This window comes from Ambystoma mexicanum, chromosome 2p, assembly GCF_040938575.1.
Source record: "Ambystoma mexicanum isolate Mex_15411 chromosome 2p, UKY_AmexF1_1, whole genome shotgun sequence".
In the NCBI taxonomy this organism is placed as follows: Eukaryota; Metazoa; Chordata; class Amphibia; order Caudata; family Ambystomatidae; genus Ambystoma; species Ambystoma mexicanum.
Genome location: NC_090923.1, coordinates 446,050,071 through 446,072,214, shown reverse-complemented (window position 1 = coordinate 446,072,214; position 22,144 = coordinate 446,050,071). Strand labels below are relative to the sequence as shown.

At 48.8% G+C, this 22,144-nt stretch overlaps 1 protein-coding gene across 2 annotated transcripts in view; it reads left to right on the top strand.

Moving 5' to 3' along the window:
• TMF1 (TATA element modulatory factor 1) overlaps positions 1–22,144 on the top strand; it is a 418,170-nt gene that overhangs the window by 153,611 nt on the left and 242,415 nt on the right. For both annotated transcript variants that reach the window (XM_069643800.1, XM_069643801.1), the window contains exons 5-6: positions 19,205–19,310; positions 19,617–19,759. In XM_069643800.1, the coding sequence (XP_069499901.1) occupies positions 19,205–19,310; positions 19,617–19,759 (249 nt within the window). The remainder of the gene's footprint in view (positions 1–19,204; positions 19,311–19,616; positions 19,760–22,144) is intronic.

Here is a 22,144-nt window from a genome sequence, read left to right as displayed (position 1 = left end):
CCAAGATGGTAATGGGCCCGGTGAACTAGGCAAAGGGTCTTAGACTTAATCCTATCTGTCACAGGAAGCCAATGGAGTACACTGAACACCAGGGTGATATGGGCTCCATAGGCAGACCCTGTATCCACCCTTGCTGCCATGTTCTGCAGACGTTCCTTCGGCTGAGCCAGATAGAGGGTGTTACAAAAGTCGATCCCACTAGTAATTAATGAGGCTACAACCTGGGGGTGTAGGGCTCCTGGTAGGTAAGGCAATATCTTCTGCAGAAGTTTTAGTGAGAGCCTGAGAGCTGCCTTAGACAGTTATTAGGAGAGGGAGCCACCTACATTCTTCAGAAAGGCCACCGGTGTGGGGGGTGACCCCCCCCCCCCCAAACAGGCGACCAATAAAAGGAAGTCCTAAGAGAAAACCTAGAAGGAGAACCCACCACCATCACCTCAGTCTTATCCATTTTCAGTTTAAGCCAGTTGCCATCCATCTAACCCTTCACGGCTAACGGGCACTCGCACAGCTTCAACATTTCAGCCTGGTCAAGGTCCAACTGCACCAGGATCTGAGTGTCATCAGCATAGGCATAGCACCTGAAGCTGTGAGTGCGGATGAGGGCAACTAGCGGCTGAACGTAGATGTTAAAAAGACTAGGCACCGGGTGGAACCCTGCGGGACACCTCAAGATAGAGTGTGAGACACTGACCGAAAGGGAGGAAGAGAAAGTGATTGACCACGACCCGATGTAAAAGAAGCCCTGACCAGATGGCCGATCAGGCTCAGCCAAATAACCAGATGGCCTGGGCCGGCCCTCTCCTACCAGATGCCCGGGCGGCCACGAGGTCGCTCCTGCTGGCGTCCGGTAATGGGCCTTAAAGCTACTACCCAGGGTCTGGGGCTTCGCCATACACAAACCAAGGCCCAGTCACTCTTCCCTGACACCTATGGGCTGGGTCCTGCCACTCTGCCGCCGGCTGGGACTAGGCCATCTGGTCTTCTAGGCTGACTGGAAAGGGATGGAAGATGTGTTAGCAAACACTTGATAGAGGGTGCGGAGGTTGATGAAGTACACCTTTGAATAATGATTTATTCAATTTGATCGCCATATGAGCACTAAGCCAATTATTAACAGGAACCGCTTAAAACTGTGATGATTACTGATCAATCATTTGATGAAAATGTATAGGGTGAGTTGACCCCATGAATGTAGAACATCTTATATAAGCGTTATATTTAGCCTTATAATATTGGCCATCACCAAGCATGGAATTATAGGACAACCGGATTAACCTTGATATAGATATATGTAGTTTATGAAGGATCAATGACCAAAATTGTGAATAATTTTGTTTCTTTTTCTCTTGTTCTTTCTATTTTGCTTATATCGAATATTTTGAAAATGTTATTGAACTGTCATTACTTCTTCGTGGTACTCAATGTTACAATTTTATAAATTACGAATGGTTACTTTTTTATTCATTAAAATCTGTGGTTTATTTAATGATGGAAACTGGACAATTATGTTGGGATATTTTATTTATGAGTTTATGTATGAATTAGTATCGCAATTTGAAATCGTTTTTAAAAAAATATCTTTGTTTTGTCGGAGATGGAGTCTGAGGTAGTATTTCCTCACCTGTTGTCATTAGATATATGTAGAGGCCCCAGATGACTGGAGGGCGGGCGTGGAGGGGCAATGTCCTGATGTAGCTGGATTCTACATCTTGACAGTATGTGATGTCCTGTAGCCACTGTTGTATGTTCGGTGGCGGACCTCTCCCCCAATTGCATGCTATTTGACTACGTGCTAGGACAAGTAACAGGTTTGCCAACCTCCTGGTGTGTTCGGGTAGTTGATTGGTCAGGCTTAGCAAGGCCAACATTGTATTGGGGTTCAATTGTACCCTGATGATTGTTGAGATTTTTTCTAATATTGAGTTCCAAAACGCTGCTATTTCGGGGCATGACCATGCGAAGTGGACGAAGTCAGCTTCTGGGTAGCCGCATCGGGTACATGTGGTGGTGGTTGTTGCTCCCTGGGCATGTAATTTTGCCGGGGTATAGTACGTTTGGTGGAGATAGTTGAAGTGTATCTGTTTGTATCTTGTGTTTATTGCTACTTTTTTCGTGAGTCTTCGTATGTATGCCCAATCTTCTTCAGATATCGCGATATTCAGGCACCTCTCCCATCGTCTTTTGGCGTTGAGGCAGTGTGGGTTTTTTTCAGCTAGTAGGGCTGCTAGTAGGGCTTTGTAGATATTCGTCACTAGTCAGCCCTCACCTTGGGCTTGTATTACGCTGTGTAGTAGTGGCCAGGTTGGGGGTTGGAGTGGTAAAGTGGGAATCGCGGATTGTAGAGTGTGTCGGATCCTGTAGTAAATAATGTCTAGGACATTGTTCCAGCCTTTCCCTCGAGCTTGTTGCATGGACATGAATGTCCCATCTGGGAAGAGATCCCCTAGTGTGTTCAATTGTAGTTTTTGGGTCCATTGCTGAAATATTTTTTCTGATGCGAGTGGGATTCCCGGTATGCTCCTCACTGGAAGGAGTGGGGAGTATCTGGTCTGGATTCCACTTCTTTTGGCTATTCTTTTCCAGATTGCGTAGGTCGTGAACATGGTATTCATTGGCGTTGAGGGTGGTCGTTGTTGGCCGAAGATGAATGCCCGGAGGAGGTGGGGGTAGTTAGGGCTCTTTCGATCTGTACGTGAGGTCGGATGACTTGTACTGCGTACCAGTGACTCGGGTATTGTGCCTGTGCTGCCCAGTAGTAGCTTTCTATGTCCGGAAGGGTGAGTCCCTCTTGTGTTATGGGGAGAATCATGGTGTTATAGGCCACTCTGGACACTTTTCCCGCCCAAACCTAGTCCAGGATCATGGTTCTTATTCTGTGGAGGAACCTTCGTGGTAGTATTGGAGGGATATTCATGAAGAGATAGAGCAGTTTAGGGAGGATTACCATTTTGGTTAGAGATACTCTGCCCCAGAGTGTGAGTGTTTTCCATCTGTTCACTTTGGCTTGGATTGTGTCCAGTGTGTTTTCGTAGTTGTCCTGCATAATGTCGAGGCTGGATCTGGACATTAGGATGCCGAGGTACCTAACTTTTGAGTGTTGCCATTTGAGGCCAAAGTGGTCTGCAAATTCCTCCGTTGATTCCGTGAGAGGAAAAATGATTGATTTTGAATTGTTGATTTTTAGCACGGAAAAGTTGCCGAACCTGAGCACTGCCCGCATCGCTGGTTCAGATTTTCTCGGGGGGGTTGTTGAGGAAGAGTGCGACGTCGTTGGTGTACAGTGACACCACTAGTCTGTGTGGCCCCAGGGCGAGTCCTCTGTGCAGGTGGTATAGCCTGAGTTCCTATGCCAAGGGTTCCATGATCAGGGCGAATAATAACTCTAATAGTGGGCAGCCTTGTCTTGTCCCTCTCCGCAGGTGTATTTCCGTTGAGCTTTTGCTGCCAAGGATTATTTTGGACGTTGGTCGTTTATACAGGAAGGCAATCATTTGTATGAACCGTTTGCCGAGGCCCATCCGTTCAAGTACGGCAAAGAGGAAGGGCCATTCAATGGAGTCAAAAGCTTTTTCAGCATTAATAGGACTGCTACTGCCTGTGTTTCTGGGTTGAGGGCCCCCATCACCCCAAACATCCTTCTCAGGCCAAATGATGTGTTTCTGCCTGGGACAAACCTTGCTTGGTCTGCCAGTACCAGTGCAGGCATTAGTGGCATCAGCCTCCTGGTGAGGATTTTCGCAAAGATTTTATTGTCTAGGTTGATCAGTGATATGGGTCTATAGGAGGCACAATCTTCTTTTGGTTTTCCCGGTTTATGAAGGAGAATGATGTTTGCTTTGTAGAAAGTTGGCGGTAGTTGGTCTTTTTCTATGGCTTCCTTGTATACTTGGAGCAGGAGTTGGGCTAGGAGGTCTGTGAAGAATTTATAGAACTCGCCTGCCAGGCTGTCTGGGCCAGGAGCTTTGGTGTTCGGCAATTCTTTAATTGCTTTAAGAATGTCTTCTTTGGTGATGGGTGTATTCAAGGGTTCCTGGAATTCGGCGTTTGTCCAGTAGAGTTCTATTGTGTTTAGATATTGCGCTATTTCGTTGGCGTCTATAGTGTAGTGGGAGTCGTATAGGTTCTGGTAGAACTTGCGGAATGCTTCTGTAATCTCTTCCTCGGAGTATACGAGAGTACCTGATTGGTCTCGGACTGAATCGACTGTCGTGGGCTTCCTCTTCACTGCGACCAGTTTTGCCAGGAGTGCTCCAGGTTTCTGTCCTTCTCCGTATTGACGGATCTTGTGGTGTCTTGCTAGGAACTTGATTTCTCTCTCTGCCGTTGTTCTGAAGGTTTCCAGTTCGGATTTAAGCGCTGCTAGTGTGCTGGAGTTATTAGCGGACAGTAGGGTCTGTTTGAGTGTTTTTAGGCGACTTTCACATGTTGACAGTTCTCTTCGTATAAGTTTTAAAATTCTGTTTTCCTTGGATAGACACACTCTTCTGAACCACTTAATGTCTCCTAGAGTGTACCCGCTGATGACACCGAACCTTGGTTTGTTTCCAGGAAAGTTGTCATTTCGATTCGCAGCTCTTCGGTGAAGCCTTGGTCCAGGAGGGATCCGTCTTTGAACCTCCATTGGGGTCTAGCGCTGTTGCTTTGCGAGGTGATACACTCGAGAGTAACTGCTGAGTGGTCGGAGAGTGATTTGGGTAAGATCTGGCATTCTCCCCAGTGGAGTTTACTGTGTGCTGATACCAGAATGTAATCGAGTCTCGAACTGGATTTATGGACCCAGGAGTAGAAAGTATATTTCTTGGACTCCCAATGTTTGGTTCTCCAGATATTTCTGAGATTGTAGGCTTTGCAAATTTCTGTAGACTCGCTTTGGAAGGTGGAGAGGATGTTTTGTGTGATTTATCTTTGCACGGTCGAGTGGCGTGTTGAGGTCGCCGGCACAGATTATTGTGGCTTCTCTGTTGGGATCAAGGTTTGTCCGGACCCAGTCTAAGTTATTGGGGTTATCTATGTTGGGGCCGTATGAGTTGATCAGGATAAGTTCTTCCCCGTCTATGGTTCCGTGGACCAGTATTGTCCTGCCTTCAGAGTCGTTTTGAGAGTCGTTTTGAGATTGTATCAGTTTGAAGTTGGTAGTCTTATTGATTAGCACGGCTACGCCGCTGGTGTAGGTTGAAAAAGAGGCGAAGTATCTGTGGCATCCCCATTCTCTAGCCCAGTGGTTTTCTGAGGTGGGGCAAAGGTGTGTCTCTTGGATGAAGGCCACATCGATTTAGTGCCGATGCAAATACTGGATTATTTTCCTTGTTTTAGTTGGCTGGTTGCCCCCTTTAATGTTCCACGTGGCTAGCTTGAATTTGTCTGAGTTCCTTGTGTTATTTGAGCTGTAGGGGTTTCAGTTGGCTCATTTTGTGGGCTGTGTGGATTTCCCTGGCCTTATGCCATTTGGTTCAGCCGCTTCGGCGGTTGATGTGGGGTTGCCGATTTCAGTCTGGTGTGGGTGTAGGATGTCTTGGTTTGGGTTGGTGCATGCGTTAAATTGTTAAATTATTAACTCGTTCCAACTGGGAACTCTTCCTCCCAACTTTTCCCCCCTCCCTGTCAGGCAAACACCAATCTGCCCGATGTGAAACCCTCCCCTCGTGATAACTTAAACAGTGCTGTGCTCAGGGCGCTAGTGCCCTCCAAGACTGATGATCCCGAAGTAGTATAGATATCAAGTGCTCATGCTTTTTCTTAGGGTTTTCATTGTGTGAAGTGTGTTTTATTTGATTGTTTTCATGGTGGTTCTCTCACGCTTCTTTCTCTTCTTTGCGGCCTTGCCTGATCTTGCAGTGGGCAGCAGCCAATAGTGTCTAAAAAGGAACTGGCTTCTTCGGGAATAGGAAGAATTCTGCATGAAGGATATGTAGTTTAGCTGGAAACAGCATTGACTATTGTATTTGTCCCTCACGTAACCAGCGTTTCACTCCTCCGAAGGCTCTGTGTGATGCTTGTACCGCTTGCGAAAAGTCTGTGAAAATCTGGATTTTGTCACCCTCATATTGGATGTCACCTTTGTCTCTGGCTAGCCTGAGTATTAAGTCACAGTCCCTGAAATTTAGTAGTTTGGCGATGATGGGACGGGGTGCTGCCCCTGGAATTGGTCGGTTGGTCGGTATTCTGTGAGCCCTTTCCACGACAAACAGCGGGGAGAAGGTGGTCTTTCCAAAGATATCTCTGCACATCTGTTCTATAAAGTCTTCCATTTTCGCGGGGGATTATTGTTCTCTTACTCCCAGCAGTCTAATATTATTTCGACGGCTGCGCCCTTCCAAGTCTTCGTTTTTTTGGCTACGATTTCTTTCATTTGGCGTTATAACGAGGTTACCTTGGTCGACACAGATGTGCTGTTGTCTTGTAGATCTGAGACTCTCTGTTCAACCCTGTCTAGTCTTTCGCCGTGCTTATCAAGACGGTGCTGTATTTCATCAACTTTTGATGAGAGGGAGTCTAGTTTGGAATCAAGGTTGCCTATACTTGCCTTGAGGTTGAGAAGGATTTCTCGTATGTCGAGGGTTGTGGGGTCTGCCATTTCGTTGTCTTGTTCCGTTTCTAGTGTTAGGGTAGGTTCTTGATTTGGTTGTTTGGGGTTTTTTGCTGTGGCCCCTGTCTCGAACGTTAGCTTGTGTTGCGATTTATCTGTCTTGCCCATCCTGAGGGTCTCGTTCTCACGGTGGCGTGTGGGGCAGTGGAAAAGCTGCGGGCTTCTCTGGGTGGCGGGTTAGGAGTTCTTATACTTCAGATCTCTGGTGGGTATCCGTTGTCGCTTCACCCTGATGTTTGTTCCTGTTTCTGTGGTACTGTTCATGTCTTGGGTGGTGTTGCCTGGATAGGTTTTGACCCTTGGAGAGTATCTATGAGATTTGGTGAGGGCTTTTGTTGTGGAGCTGGGGTGTTGTCTTAGCTTTTTGGAGTGTTTTACGTCTCTGGTGGACGCCAGTTGTTCTGAGGGTGGCTTGTGGGTACTTATCTTTAGTGGTCGGAGGGATTCCTTCCTCTCTGTTGGTGTTTGCCGACGTGCAGTGTATGGATGCAAGGGGTGACTGGCTGTACTTAGCTCCAGGCTTGACTTTGTTTCGGCTCGTGGTGTGGGCGTAGTGGGGCGCATACTCAATGTTCGTCGGCCTCCAGGGGAGATGTTCCGGTGGGTGAGGGCAGGGGCAGGGATCCAGGTGGAGGGCCTCAAGTCTGGTGGTCGCTGGGGTGTGCTGTTTTGTTGCTCCGGGTCACCTCCACTTGCGTGTGCTGTTGGACTTAGGATGCAACCTGGGGTGGGACAGGAGGGGACGCTGGGCGCGGTGCAGCTCCTACCTGGAGTCCGATCTGTTGTGTCTCTGGGTTGCGGTGGGTTCCGTCTCTTCCGTCACCTCCCTGCAGCTGTTGGGGGCTGGAAGGCAAGCGGCGTGTAGCAAAGGCCAGTGCTGCCCTCACTCTCGGCCTGGCCAGTCCATTTGTTCAGGCGGGCTCCCCACTGCCTCCGCCTTGGTGCCGCTGTGTAGATCTGGAAAGTTGGCGTCATGTAGTGTCCCACGCTGGTCTCTTGTTGGGGCCCAGCTGATCTAATTGTTTTGGGTGGGCTCCTCGCAGTCCCTGCCATGTTAGTTGGTGCGGGCTCGCACCTCTATATGGGGCTGGGGGGGTCAACGGCGTGCAGCGACGTCTCACGCCTCTTTTTTGGGGCCCAGCTAGTCCGTTGGTGTGGGCTCGTTCGTTGTACAGCGCTGGGGGGGGTAGAAGGAGCGTAGTAGCGCCCTGCGTCACTCTTATTGAAGCCCAGATGGTTATTCGGGCGGGCTCCTTACTGCCTCTGCCGCGTTTATCGCCGTGGGCTCGCTCTGTTCTTTAGGGCTGGAGGGGCTGATGGCACGTTGTAGTGCTGCATGCTGGTCCCCTGCCGGAGCTCAGCTGGTTCATTTATTTGGGCGGGCGCCTCACTGCCTCCGCCGCGTTCATCGGTGCTGGTTTGCACCACTGTCTAGGACTGGGGGCAGCCAGCGCGCGGCCTCTTGTTGCCTTCTTGTTGGGGCCCAGCTGGTCTGTTTGTGTGGGTGGGCTCCACACTGCCTCCGCCGCTTTGGTTGGTGCGGGCGCGCGGGTTGCCGCGCTCCCCCACCTTGTTGTTGGTCTGGTGGCAGCGTGTCCTTTCTTCCCCTGGGCCGCTCGGTTGTTGATTCAGGCGCTGTCGGTGATGGCTGCCGGAGAGTCGCGCTGATAGGGCACGTTTGGTGTCTGGTTCTGGTGTTGCCACTGCGTGATGTGGCCGTATGATGCAGCCTTTCTCCCTCCCTCTGCTGTGTCGGTTGTGGCAGTGGCGAGCAGCGCCGCTCGCAGGGCTCAGCTGTTGGTCCTCGGGGCTGCCTGGGAGGTTCAGGAGGCACACTTTGCTGCTGGTAGGGGATTTAGAAGCATGAAGCGTTATATTGTCAGGCTATTCGTTCGGGGTCCGCGCGGAGCTCACTAGTGAGCGGCCATTTTGGAGGGCTCTCTAGCACCCTCTCACGCAATTTGATATCCTTGAACGGTCAAAACACGTGTTGGGCGAGCACGAACAAGCTTTCTATAAAAATAATTCTTGAAGTTACAAATCTGACTTGCCGACTTCCCTTACCTACATTGTTCCAACATGCCAGAGGATGTTCTTCTTGGAGACCTGCTGCATGTATGGGAACAAGATTTACACTATCTCCCTGGATTCTCAAGGACCAGCGAGAGTGCCCCTCCAGGGTGCCCTGCTCTTCACAAAGAAAAGAGAACTCTTACCTGTGGCTCCTGCTGGTTTTTCCAGGATCGTTTGTGTTACCACACTGGACACCGCCTGTCTCTACCACTCCATGTTCGGTATCTGAATCCATTCGAGATTTTACTGCCGTCTAGCGATGGGGCCCTGTGGGGGGCGCTGCGCTTGGCCAGCTTGGGGGGCTGGGGGTATGCAATGGTTTTGTCGTGGAGCCCGGGTTGGGCTGCGAGAACCAAGTGGAGTGTAGACCGGACTCACACACACCGTCTACTGTAAGCTGGAGGAAGGCTGCAAAGCTTTCTTGTAATCTTTGTACCTATGGTGAGGGGGGTGGGGGGCCTGGGCAAAAGTTCCCAGCCTCCTTATTAGACCCAACTGGAGAAATATTTCAAATTTTTGCCCATCTGGACTTCCAGAGCAGGCCGACCATCTGGATTTTCCATTCATTCCTATGGCCAACTACCAAATGGCAGGGCTCGGAGTGCGGCCATCTGGTAGTGCAATGCATTCCAATGGGAAGAGCCCCTGGCGCTCTGTGAAAAGGAATGGCAGGCCCCCAGGGACTTCCGCTGGGCAGGGGGGCGGTCAACTCACGTGCAAGGCAGGCACCCAAGGGAGGGGGCAGCACCCCGGCTGTCATGGAGCTCAGTCTGGGCACCTTGGAGCTTTTCTTTTCTGGGAGCAACAGGAACCCCGCAGTGGGCCCTGGAACCTCTGCTGGCAGGGGGCAGGGGGCGTTCCACCTGGGAGTTAAGTTGCCAAAGGGAGGGGCTAAGGCAGCCCTGCGGCGGTTGGCAGTGGAAAGGTAGGCCTCTCAATAGAGCACCATATGCTTTGTGCAGGCCAGCAGTGCTTGACCCCTCGCTCTGCTGGTACAGTTGGTTAGGAACAGCCTTTGGCCGGGTTGGTAGAGGTGCAGGGGTTGCGACACAGGGGCCGACAGCTAGAACCAAGTGGAATGCAGACAGAAACATACAGCATACCATTTCTTACTCACCAGGTTGCTATTGGCCATTCGCATTTTTAACCCTGTACAGTAATCTGGGGGAAGGCGACAAAGCTCTTGGGTACTCTGTGAACCCTGGGTGACGGAGGGGGAGGGCTGGTCAAGTGTCCAGCCTCCTTTATAGACCCACCTGGAGAAACATTTAAAATTGGCTCCCAACCGGACTAGAGCAGGCCGGCCACCCAGTCCATGCATTCATTCCCAGAGCACAAAATTTGAACTCGCTACTAGCCATAGTAAGAAAAAGTATGCTGGGCAGGACAGTCGCCTGGAACGGCGGATCCCCACACGAGCTTAGGACCACATCTGTGAATGTTAAGTTATATGTTAATTGTGTAGCACCTACTGCTGTTGGTATGGCCTTGAAGCACTGTGGGGTTCAACGCCCTTTGGAAAACCATTATCAAGTGAGAGAACGGGTGTCGTGACATATTGTCAGGGGAGTGGGATAGTCAGAAGGGTCAGATTATGTGAACGGCCGGTCTGAATTTTGCATGGGTCTCAGCTGTGTTCTATTGGAAGAGGTGATGCATGTTTTGGGTGTGTAATCGAGTATAGTTTGAGAGGTATACAGATGAGTGCAGGCTACAGTTATGTTTTGTAAAAACAGTAACAAAATACGGTTGGGAAGATAATGCAAAGTGGTGGAATAGAACAGCAAGATGCAATGGTGCAGCCTTGTACCAGGTTGTAGCTGCAGACTGTGAGACCTGGCAGGGCTGGGGATGGAAGGTGCACAAAGGAGGTGCCCTTTCCCTGAGCCCTTAGATGACTGCCCGGGCAAGGCTGCCCTGTGTTAGTCTTATACGGGGGAATTTCCTGGTCAGCTGACCGTGGCCAGCTACCAATCCGTGTTGAGGGGAAGCGATCAGGGGGATGGTATGCAGGCAGGGAGGGAGGCCAGGTTCTTGTTGGAGTGTCGGTGTTCGTAGAGGGCCAGGGGAGAGGGCAGGGCCTAGAGGGCCACGTGCTGCTGGGTTAGGGTGCCACCGCCCCATGTGGGAGGCTGGTGCTCAGGCTTCGACGCCTTTGAGCTTTACCATGCCACCATGCATCGGAGGCTGGTACCCTAGGTTTCGGTTCTTGGGGAGTGCAGACCTGCAACGCCTCAGCCTGCTTCTGGGAGCCCGAGGATCTGGGATGCACTCTGAATGTCTTCCCCACACCTGTGCATCCAGCTGCTGGGCTTGGTGGGACTTGCATTCTGCTCTGGCCCTTTTGGTCTGGTTGGTGAAGGCATGGTGCTCTGGGCTGCAAACCCAGGGGGAGTGGGGAGAGTCCAAGACTGCCTCACAGAGCCCTGCTATCTCTTAGCCCATGACTTCTGCCAGAGCCCAGATCCTGCCTGGGCCTCAGCTTCCGGGCTCACTTAAACCACGCACTGTGCTCAGGCCCGTTGGCTACCACCTGCACGGGGCCTCCATGCCACCGCTGGAGTTGGCTCGCTGCCTTCCTGGGCCACCCATACAGGTGCGGAGGAGGTGTCCCATGCCTGCGCCATGCAGCCGCCCCGCAGGAATACAATTCCTCTCGACTATTAGGCTTATGGACCCGGGTTGGAGACAAATGTAGAAGACATTTAGCCCAGCCGCATCTCGGACCATCTGGTCCGACAGCCCCAGCCAGATGGACAGTCGGACACAGTCGAAAAACCAGATTTGCCGGGCCGGCTGGCGGCCCACTCTGAACAGATGCCCGGGCAGCCACAAGGTCGCTCCTGTGCTGCCTGTTTCTCTGCCTTAAAGCCACCACCCAGGGTCTGGGGCTTAAGCTGCCAGCTCCACTCCACAGGGCCAGGGCTTAACCCGCCATCTGTGAACGGAGTCTTAGCCTCTCTTGCCTGCCACCCACGGCTGGGTCCTGCCACTCTTCCACTGGCTGGGCCAAGACCATCTGGTCTGCTAGGCTAACAGGAAAGGGAGAAAAGGACGCATCATGGGCCGCCTGTGCCACCGTTTCAATTTATTTTTGACAAAAGCTTGGCTCAGAGGTTTTCAGTAGATCGCAACAAGGTAGCTTCTGTGGTACTTAAGAAACCCTGACCCAGAATTCGGTAGTCTACAAATTATTTAGTACTAGGCTCCCAAAGAACATGTGGTGGCCTACAGGGCGAGGGAGGTGGCCCCCTTCTGTTCACACTAGAGTCCTGAGGCGAGCGGCTCTACGACCACCCAGAGACAGACTATCCTTAGCCAACCGAGGCTCCACAGTTCTGTAGTATTGTTACGGAATTCTGACTGGCGGGGGAGGGAGTCAGTCGTAATCCCATTGATGGAAACTTCGCCCCATTGGCTCCTTAGCCAAGGGCACGTGTATTATTGCTTTAACTGTTTTCTTGATACTTGCCAGTTTCTAACTTCCTTTATAATACAAACCTGTTTTTTTTCACTGACCTTGCTGCATTATAGCTTGCAATACCTCAATGTTGCCTCTGATTACATTTTCTAAAAAGTAAAGTGTTGGTGCTCTTTAGAGCACCCTATGGTGAATGTATATACAATTAAATTTGTATCAAACCCATATTGCTCTGCGTTTACTTGTTCACAAGACGAGCTAGTTCCTCCTGAGCTATCCTCCCCGCCCACATGTGTATAATGTATATTTAGCCATTTTACTTGTCTTTTATTTGCATTGCAATGAGTTTGTTTCAAGGTTTAATAAATAACTATTTTTGTTTACATAGTGTCTATCTTAAATGATTAAGAGTGCTCTGTTTGTATCACTTTGAACCATTCACCACCCCACACTCTCCTGAGTCAAAGCCTTACTGATTAGTCAAACTCTATCATGGTGTGTGACTTGAAATGAGTGTCCTTTCCTGTTCACCATAAAAAGGGGCCTCACATAATCTGCCCATAGGTTAATTTTTAAAATCTGTTTGAACTCACACACGCATACAAACGGGGGGCGGGGCATGCACTTCACTGATCCTAAATTATTTATTTCCTCTCGCAGTCAAGAAATTCTGTTGGTGCTGCATAGCAAAGCATAAAGAACAGGTTTCCCATGAACTGGATTATTCCCATATGATTTTAATTCACCCCCAAAACATGGCCAAACTAATAGACTTAAACTTTGATTATACAGTCACTCTCCTCTCTTATCCAAGATCTATTGTGCTGGGCAGTGTGATCATTAAAGGCACCCAGTCTGATCCGCTCCCATCCCTTCAACTTTGTCCCATCTTCTTACACGTCCCATCTTCTTGCATCTCTTCTTTATTGGCATCTACTTACCTCCTAGTTCCCCTTAACTGTCTCCTCCACCCCCCAAACTCTTTACCTCCTATTTGAAGCTGTGCCCTATGAAGCCCCAGCCATTCTCGCTACTAAGGCCCACTGTCTTCGTCTTGACTCTCTAAGGGAGGCATGGTATCACAAGTATGACACTGACACGAAAGGTACAATTTGTAAAACCTTTATTCAATTTTCAGCATCTGGAAAAGCTCCTGATTTGCCCTATAGCTATGATGGGAGTAGTCTCTACCATCAAATAATAAATAAAACAATCCTAGTTGAATGGCCTATACTAACAAAACCTAGTATCTGCCCTATGTCTTATACAAAAAGTGTGTAAAGGGGAATATGTATGCAAAGGAAAATCAGTGTTCGAATATAAATAATCAATGTGACTGAGTCATCTCTCCTCCCCACGTCAGACAGCATGGAGTAAAGCAGTCTCCGCAGACAGGATGACGCCCTCTGGCTCAGGTTCTCAAAACAAAGGCAGTTCAAAATGTGGATCGAGGGCGCCTGGCCTTCCACGTTAAAGTCACTTATTCCAGCTTTCACCAGCTCATTCAGTTTTCAACAAATAGTTCACAGTTCAACAAAATGCTACGCAGGTCTGCCTCACCTGGGCTCAGACCTCACAATAACAGTACTTGCAGGGGTTCCCTTCCCCTAACCTATCCCGGTCTCCCTCAGCCAGGTTTGGACCTTTTCTTGATGTCGAAGACTTTTGAATGCGCAAGGCTTTTGTTATAGACCCCTGCTGCACCACTTCGACTTTGCCTTCAGCTTACAATCTTGTGTTATTTGCCACAGTGTCTCTTGGTCTGGGTAGTTCCATATCATAAGCACAAAAGTTCACCATTCACTTTATCGCGCCATAGAAAAAACATTTCACCTTTCACAGGGATTTTCAAGTGGGCTACTTCCTTTCGCCAGACCACTCCGCTACTCTGTATCGCTGGTTTCACAGTCATCAGTAATTTAAAGTTCACCACAGATCTGCCTTCCTTTGCATCTTATCCACACGCATGAAGCCTTTAATTGTGTGATATATTGTTGCAACTGTAATCGTCCCTTAACACACACTGTTCTTTCATGTCGTTCGCCAACTCATTGGCTGTGTGCTTTCCTATCTTGTCTTTGCCTTTTAATTCATGAGTCAAGGTTAATACCACAGGTTTGGACTCTCCTCCCCAACTTTATTGTTCACTTGGGAGGGTCGCTGGCACCCTTAAAACACAATGTAGTCTTCTTGTCTGGGATTTGGCCTTCTCCACGTACCTTTCACGGCTCTTTAGAGGCAACAACCTCCTGCAGGGAACTCGTGCGATTCTCTAACCTTTTCTCTCGTCCCGCAGTCCATCTCTCTGCTCCAATACGTTCGACTTCACCATGGAAGGTCTGCCCGTTCTCGTGTTCCACCTTGCTCAGAGTGTCTCTCTACATTCCGCCTTTTATCCGTGTGGGTATCGGATGTACGTGATTGAAGTCAATTTCCTGACTTTGCCTAACCCGATTAGCTGGACATGTCCAATGGAAGGGTTGTCTTCTTTACTCTGTCGCCCTGTTCCTCGGCCCAGTGTTTGTGTAGAAAAGGAGTGGGGTGGTTGGGACATTGAAGAATCTTATAAAATATGGCAGGTCATGGGTACGGGAAAGGGGGGGGGAACACTGCGCCTCGGTCGTCTCACCCCCACTCCCTGAAGACCCCTAACCTAGGTGATCCTCCCGCACTGGTCCACCGACCAGGGTCTGGATTCAAAGGCGATGGCCATGCCCTGGCCACCCGAGAGAGATCGATCCCTGGGGACTAGTAGGTGAGACACCCTTTGGTTTCTCACAGCTCCACCATATCTGACTGCTATTTGAACACTCTCCAAAACGAAACTTTGGAACCATACCCAATCTGTAAGCCACAGACCCCCAAAGATGTGAAGGTAAGCTGAAGGAAGTAGATCAAAATCTTGGCAGTGATGAGAATTCTGTCTCATTTTCACATCCAGGTGTTTTTGTTTTCCGAGCAACAGTATTAAGACCTCTGAAGTTGGACGACCACAGCGATGGAGACTGGATGAAGAAAGGGTGTTGCAGCAGCCTCCTGATTGTGTTATGGTGACGGCCAGAATCAGAAGCCACATTACTGGGGAAAAAGGCAGCATGGCCACTTGTGGTCCCCCATTACAGTGGAACTCGTAACGGTGCCCTGCTAGGGGCTCTAGGTGAGGGTAGGGATCAACTACTTCTCCATTCGGACATACATGCACTTGAAAACTTTGGCGGGCAGCCAATAAGTGCTGTTTGCAGTATTCATGTAGATTCGAGAATACTTCTAGATATCGCACACACAGGCACATCCACCTGAAGCCCTTTTGTGCTCATGCTATCTTATATGGCATTTGTATAGCGTCTACTGCTTGTATGGCTTCAAAGCGCTGTGGGTTGAACACTCTTGTAGGACTGAGATCCGAGATGTGAAAGAGGATTCTAAAATGTGTGTGCATTTTTAGCCAGCACAATGGTACGTAGGGGTGGTTAAGTGCCTGATAGCGACCCATGGAGATCGGGATAGTGGATGGATGCTGTGATAGACTGTCGGGAGAGTAAGTGACTCAGGCTGACTGATTATGTGCACATCTGGACCGGACCGAATTTATTTAGTGGGACTCAGCTGCTTTCTATTGGTAGTGGTAATGTGTGTTGTGAAGTGATTATTGCAGATGTTTGCAGGTGGGTGGATGCGCCCGAGAGGGATACAGCTAGGTTCCTTTGTGATGGAGTGCTATACGTACCAGTGAATCAAGGCTGATATCTAGTTACCATGAGGTTATGCAAATCGTATCGTAAGGTTTGACTGGAATCCTTTCTGTGCGGGCTAGGCACCACCTTGTTGTCTCCTCATGTGACTCATCGGGTCCCCCCGGCCTTCCTGTTTGCTGGTGATAATCCACCCAGGAGGTGGACTAGGTCAGTTACGATGCAAAAGGGAAGTGCTATGTCTTGAGAGCCTTCTGGAAAGCGAAGTGATCCTCTATGCGGCAGATGCTAAATGGAATCGAGTTCCAGATAGTGGGAGTTGTACTGAAAAAGATCCCCCTATTATGTGACTGGGCTGACGAATAGGAGAGCTGTGCCGGATCTCCGGGTTTCTGGTGAGCCTGTAGGGTGTCAGTTTGTGTTGCAGATAGCCTGGTCCTGTGTTGTGTAGTACTCGGTGGGTAGGTGGATCGTTGCCCGATTGGTAGCCAGTGAAGGACACAGAGGGCAGGTGTGATGTGTTCTATAGGGCCTAGGGCATGAAGGAGCCTTGCTGCATTGTTTTGTACCTGTTGGAGTTTTCTAAATTGTGATGCGGGGTCCTTGGAGTATAGGGTGTTCACATAGTGTAAGTGTGAGAGGACAATGGCCACAATAGCAGCAATTCTGTGTGGGAAGGTCAGGTAGGGGAAGATACGTCGGAGAATGCGTAAGTGTAGGTAGCAGGTTTTTGTCACTGAGTGGATGTTATGTGATATGATGGGGTCGGGTCTGAGTCCATAGTGCATCCATTGTTTTTTACTGTGTTGTAGGTGGAGGAGGGTGGGCCAAGTGAGTGCGGCCATGGGGTGGAATGGGTGAAGAGGGCAGCCTTCCCACAGATCATGGTATGCAGTGATAAAATCGCTGCAAAATGTCGCCTGTAAAATAAATCACAGCAAAAATGCTGTGGTTTGACCAGGTAAAGGTGTACCCTATTATACCATTTAAGGGGAGCGGGTGTGTCCCCCGCATCCTCTACATGGATTGTGGCGGCGAAACCACAGCCTTTTTGCCACGATATTTTGTAACCACAGCCATTTATTCTGTGATTTTTACACATGGAACCAAGATTATGATCTCAGTTTCTCCGGGGTTGAGATGGAGATGGAGGTGGTTAGCAGTCATCCAGTGGTTGATTTCATTGAGGCATGACGCGAGATCAGGAGACGTGGAGGAAGGGCATTTTGGGACCTTGGAGATGATTTGGGTGTCATCTGCGTAGTTGTTGCAAGACAGGCCGTGTGGAGGGGCCTCAAGTAGAGGTTAAAGAGCAGAGGGGGAGAGCGAGGCGCACTGTGGAACTCTGTGTGTAACACAGTGTAGAGTCGAGGAGAAGGGAGTCATGTTGGAGAGGAAGGAGGATATCCACTTCAGAGCTGTGTCCCTGATGCCAAGAGAGTGAGGGTCTATCTGTGAGAGTGAGGTGGTCAGTGGTGTCGAAGGCTGGCGAGATGTTGAGAACAATTAGTGCGGCACAACCTTCCGAGTCTGAGGTTCTTTAACTGGGTGTATGCTGTTTGGTTATTAGTTTAGCTATGAATCGGTTGTTTTAGAAATTCAGGGTTGGAGAAGGAAGAGACGAGGGGGCGTGTGGAGGGTAGATCTGAAAACCTGGTCGTGGATGCTGGGGATTGGGGCGTGAGCAATGGTATTTTAGTAACAAGGTTTCTTTCCAGGGCTGAGTGTTTGGGTGTGGGAAGGGGGGAAGAGGTGGTGCATACAGGGGCCTTGAATTCAGAGAGGAGCTTGTCGAGTGCCCTACAGCTGTTTGGGGCATTGGTGATTCTATTTCAGTAAAATGATTTTTTGGACTTGCGTATTTCTGCCCTTTAGGCTTTGAGCTGCTGGGCATAGGCTATTGTATTGTGTGGCGACAGGTATGCCCGACATCTCCATTCTAGGATATGGTTATGGGATTTGAGAGATTGGAGAGCTGAGGTGAATCATCTGGGGGAGATGCCTGGAGTTCATCCGGACAATTACCCTGTATGGCCATGCTTGGTCGCCGCACATGTACAAAGAGCAACCTGGTATTGTTGCCAGATTAATGGACTCCAACAAATCTGAGCCACTGCTTTCATAAAGAACAAGACAGACCCCTGCCTGGTTACAATGGCCACAAAAATGGTGGGGCCATGACGAAACGTAACACTGGCAACAACCAGAATCTGGACACTGTTAAGAGCAAATCTACTTTCCTAAGGAGACTAAAATGTTTGGAGTAGCCCCAGGTTTGAAGGCCATGAAGGTCCCCAATTGTGCTTGAACATTAGTGTTGCATCATTAATGAGAGCTGGATGGAATACACTTGAAAATGTTCGAACATCATAAAAACAAATACCTACATGAACACACATACTTATGGCAACGTATCTGTGTACCTGTGGGGAACAACTCTGCATTCCTACGCGCCGGCGCGAGGAGGCAGCAGGGAAACGGACAATCACCATGGCAGTGAAACAGGCAGCCACGGCAGCAGGAGCACAAACACCTGCTGCGGCGGGGAAACAGACAACCGGCACCACAGCAGGAACACAGACCTGAGGCGGTGAGAGGACAGGGGGCCGCTGCCGGAAACCAGCCACTCTCTGCAGCAGAAAGACAAATACCCACCACGGCATGGATACAATTGCCTGCTGCGGGAGACCAAGTACCTGCTGTAGTGGGAATGCGATTACCCGTCGCAGCGGGAAAACAACCCACCCAAACAAAACCCAACACAGACAAAAACGGAGAGTCGCCACACGCACACCAAGACGAGAGCAGAGAAGGCAAACCTGGACAATGATAAAACATACCTGGGATACCAGAAGAAAACCGAGGAGCACACAGGAAAATGGAGAAGCAGGCCAACAGAGTCTGGACCAGGTGTACACGAGGGGAGAACAGCGGCCATGACAGTGGGCGGGAGTTACACTAAAGAGATGGGATCGGTGGGAGCCAAAAAGGAGGCGATGGATTGGTTGCTTCAGACAGGAGGTGCTATAAGAGGGAAGGAAAGGCCTACTACATTGTTGCACTTCTGCTTTACAGGACGATGCGCTGCTCGAGGGGGGCCCAGAGAATTGATGGGCTTATCAGGAGCCTTAAAAGAATTGGGAAAAGCCTAATTGCAGAATATTGGTCCAGCAGAAGACCTGTTGAACTGAAGGGGTTGATGTAACCCCATTTGTTTTTTCTTTGTAGCAAACAGACCTAGAATAAAGCATATCTCAACCTACCTTGCATGCGTCCTTTGTCAATCCTAGAGTACCCAAAGTTGTGTAGACTACAATAGTACACATGTTTTTTATAATTCGTACCAAAAATGACACATGAGAAAAAGTACTTAATTGCACTGTAATATTTGTTTCAAATGTTACTTTTCTCTCATGCTTTTGATTTAAGGAGGTAAAGGCTGCCAAAGAAGAATTGTCTACTAGATTAAACTCAAATGAAACCGCAGAACTAATGAAAGAAAGAGATGAACAAATTAAAGGGCTTATGGAGGAAGGTGGGTATTTTCTAAATTTTATTTCAGTGCAATCACTTTCCTGCCGAGTGTAATCTAATATTCATCCAGACCTTATTTTTCAAAAACCTGAACTTTTGTCTTATTAGGGCAACTATTTCATCTATACTTTCCACTGTAGCAGCAGCAGTAGCTGTGTAGTATAATGTAGATACAATGTGTATTTTTTAAATATATGTTTAATGTCCTTCCGCGCCACGATTACAGCTGTTAATGTGGCATGATGTCATGAACAAATTACATGAACCTGTAAAGATTTACATTTCTGATGCATTTTTTGTTGATTAGGTGAGAAACTTTCAAAGCAGCAGCATCACAATTCCAATATCATTAAGAAATTAAGGGTGAAGGAAAAAGATAACGAAAATACCATTGCAAAACAGACTAAAAAGATTAAGGAGCTGGAAGAACAATTGCAACAGTTTAAACAGGTTGGTTATAAATGATAATCTTGAAAATGTTTTGCATTACATCTATAAATATTACCAGTGATTCTTTACTCCTTGAACCTTTTCAGATTTTTTTCAACTCTTGAAGTCAATATTTTTTTTTCCTCTCCAAAGAAATAGAAATAAGAATAGCAGATTGTTTTGAATATGCATTTCTGTTTTTTAGTGTTAACCACACATCGTTTTATTCTCTATGGGCTTGTCATTTAGCTGAGGGGCGAACATTGGCCACATATTGTATTCAGTATACACAGGTGAGACTTAATGAAACATAGTTTCTGATATTTGTCAATCTGCTTAGAATCACATGCTGTGCATAGTCCGACATTCAGTGGTAACCGTGGAGTATGACATGTCTTTCGAGAATCAAAAGGGGACGTCGACATCGGCATGCCTGTAACACTATTCCTACGTGACGTATAGTGTACCCAAGATCCCTCATGCATCGAGGTCCCTCGGATTGTTTTTTTCCACCCAGATAACTGGTCGCCCTATGCGGAGTTCGTAAAGAACATTGCTATTGTCCAATGACCTTTGGTTGAATTATTCTATAAACATATTTAATATCACCCCTTCCGTCCCTTGTCTCGACGGCTGTTCCAGTTTCCGCCGCAGACCTGCGAGATTCGACGGAAGGTGATCCTTTCGGCGTTGCCGACCACGTAGCCGGGCCTTCCGCCGGCCTATACAGTAGGGAGAGTGGGGTCGTGTGTCCGTTTCCTTAAGCTCTGGTTTCCTCTTTTGGCTGCTGTATATCCTTACTGGGCTGTCTGTGCTCCCATCTGGTCCTCCTCACTGGATCGGCTGGCTGACCCTTGTTGGGATCGTTTCTGATCGTTTCTGAGTTGTGTGCCTTGAAGGAGGAAGCTACAGAAATGTGGCTGGGCCAAACATACCCTCTGAGGTTCCTTTGGACTGTGGTTATGGCTTTTTGCAGGTCCCCATCTGCTGCTGTTTGCCGCAGCAGATGGTGCAAAATACCTTTCCTTCCCTCTTTCCCAGTTGGTCTTAGTCACTCTGTGTAACCTCAGCTATGGAGAGGACTGCATTTAGCTGTTGCCCTATTTGTAAGAGCAAATTTCTATGGAAGGATAAGCACAGACTGTGTAACCAACTCGATAATAAAGAGGAAGGGTGTGCGGCATGTAAGCTCCTCCGCCCCAAGACTTTGAAGGAGCGTAGAGTAAAATGGTAGGCGGCCTACAGTATGTCCAAGGCCGGGACTTCTCCCACTGCCGCTACCACCGAATGTGACGACGGTGAGAGTGTCTATCAAGCCTCCGAACTGGAGGTTGTTGGCGTTCCTCATCGTCTGTCCCCCAGCCCCGATGAGCACAGCTCTGCTATGGGAAGTCACACCCCGTCGACAGACATGTGCTTGACACTAAGCACACAACCCCTAGCCTTACTTCGACTACGTCGAAAAAGACTTCGGTGTCAACGGGTGCACCAGTAATTCGGTGATTGATCGAGATCAGCAGCCCTCCCCGCAGCCACATGCACACCTAGCGACTGGGCAATCCAAGACAAAGGGCGCTACCCCCAAAACACACAGTTCCGTCGACACGCAACACAGGAAAGCGTACAGCAACGACAAACAAAAGACTCGAGACAAGGCCTTACCGCCGCCGAAAGTTACGGCACTGCCGGAAAAGGCGGCCGATAGGGGCAAGGCCCCGATTCCGCCGAAAACAGACTCCCTTACAACCATCAGATGTACCTACGCACCTCCTGACTGGTGAAGACGTCGAGGTCAGTCTGGCAAGAATTGTGGCAGCCGATTACCACAAACGGCAGGCTAGGGACTCTCCAAAAGACCCAAAGATCCGCCGAGATCTAAGAATAGCGTTCAGAATTCGAGAAGGGCACAGGGATACCCTACCTTCATCGGTCCCGCAAGGGGACTTCTCTGAGGGAGAGGAAGGATCGAAAAAGCTATCCTACTATAGCATTTGTGTAGGTATCCTTGCTCCCTGGATGTATTTATATTTGCCTTATAAAATGAGGCAGGTTCAATGAAATTCTGGAAACCATGACTTTTTAGGTGCCAGCGACAATACTATTTCACTTGATGGTATTGGAAGTACATCTATGTCTTTATAACGAATACATAAATAACGAACACATTTTGTTTTTTTCCCTGTTTTTTTATTTTATTTGGGGGGGTTCCCCCAACTCCTTCTGTTTCCCCAGCTTTATTACCCCCAACCCGTTTTAACCCCTTACCCCTCCCCCATATATCCTTTTACCAAAAATGCAATTTTTTTTTCGTTATTTATTTTTCACTGAAAGTTATTAGTAAAAAAAAATAATTTTTTATAAACACTGTATATACTTTTTGTGATTTCTTCGAGTCGGGTTGTCCTG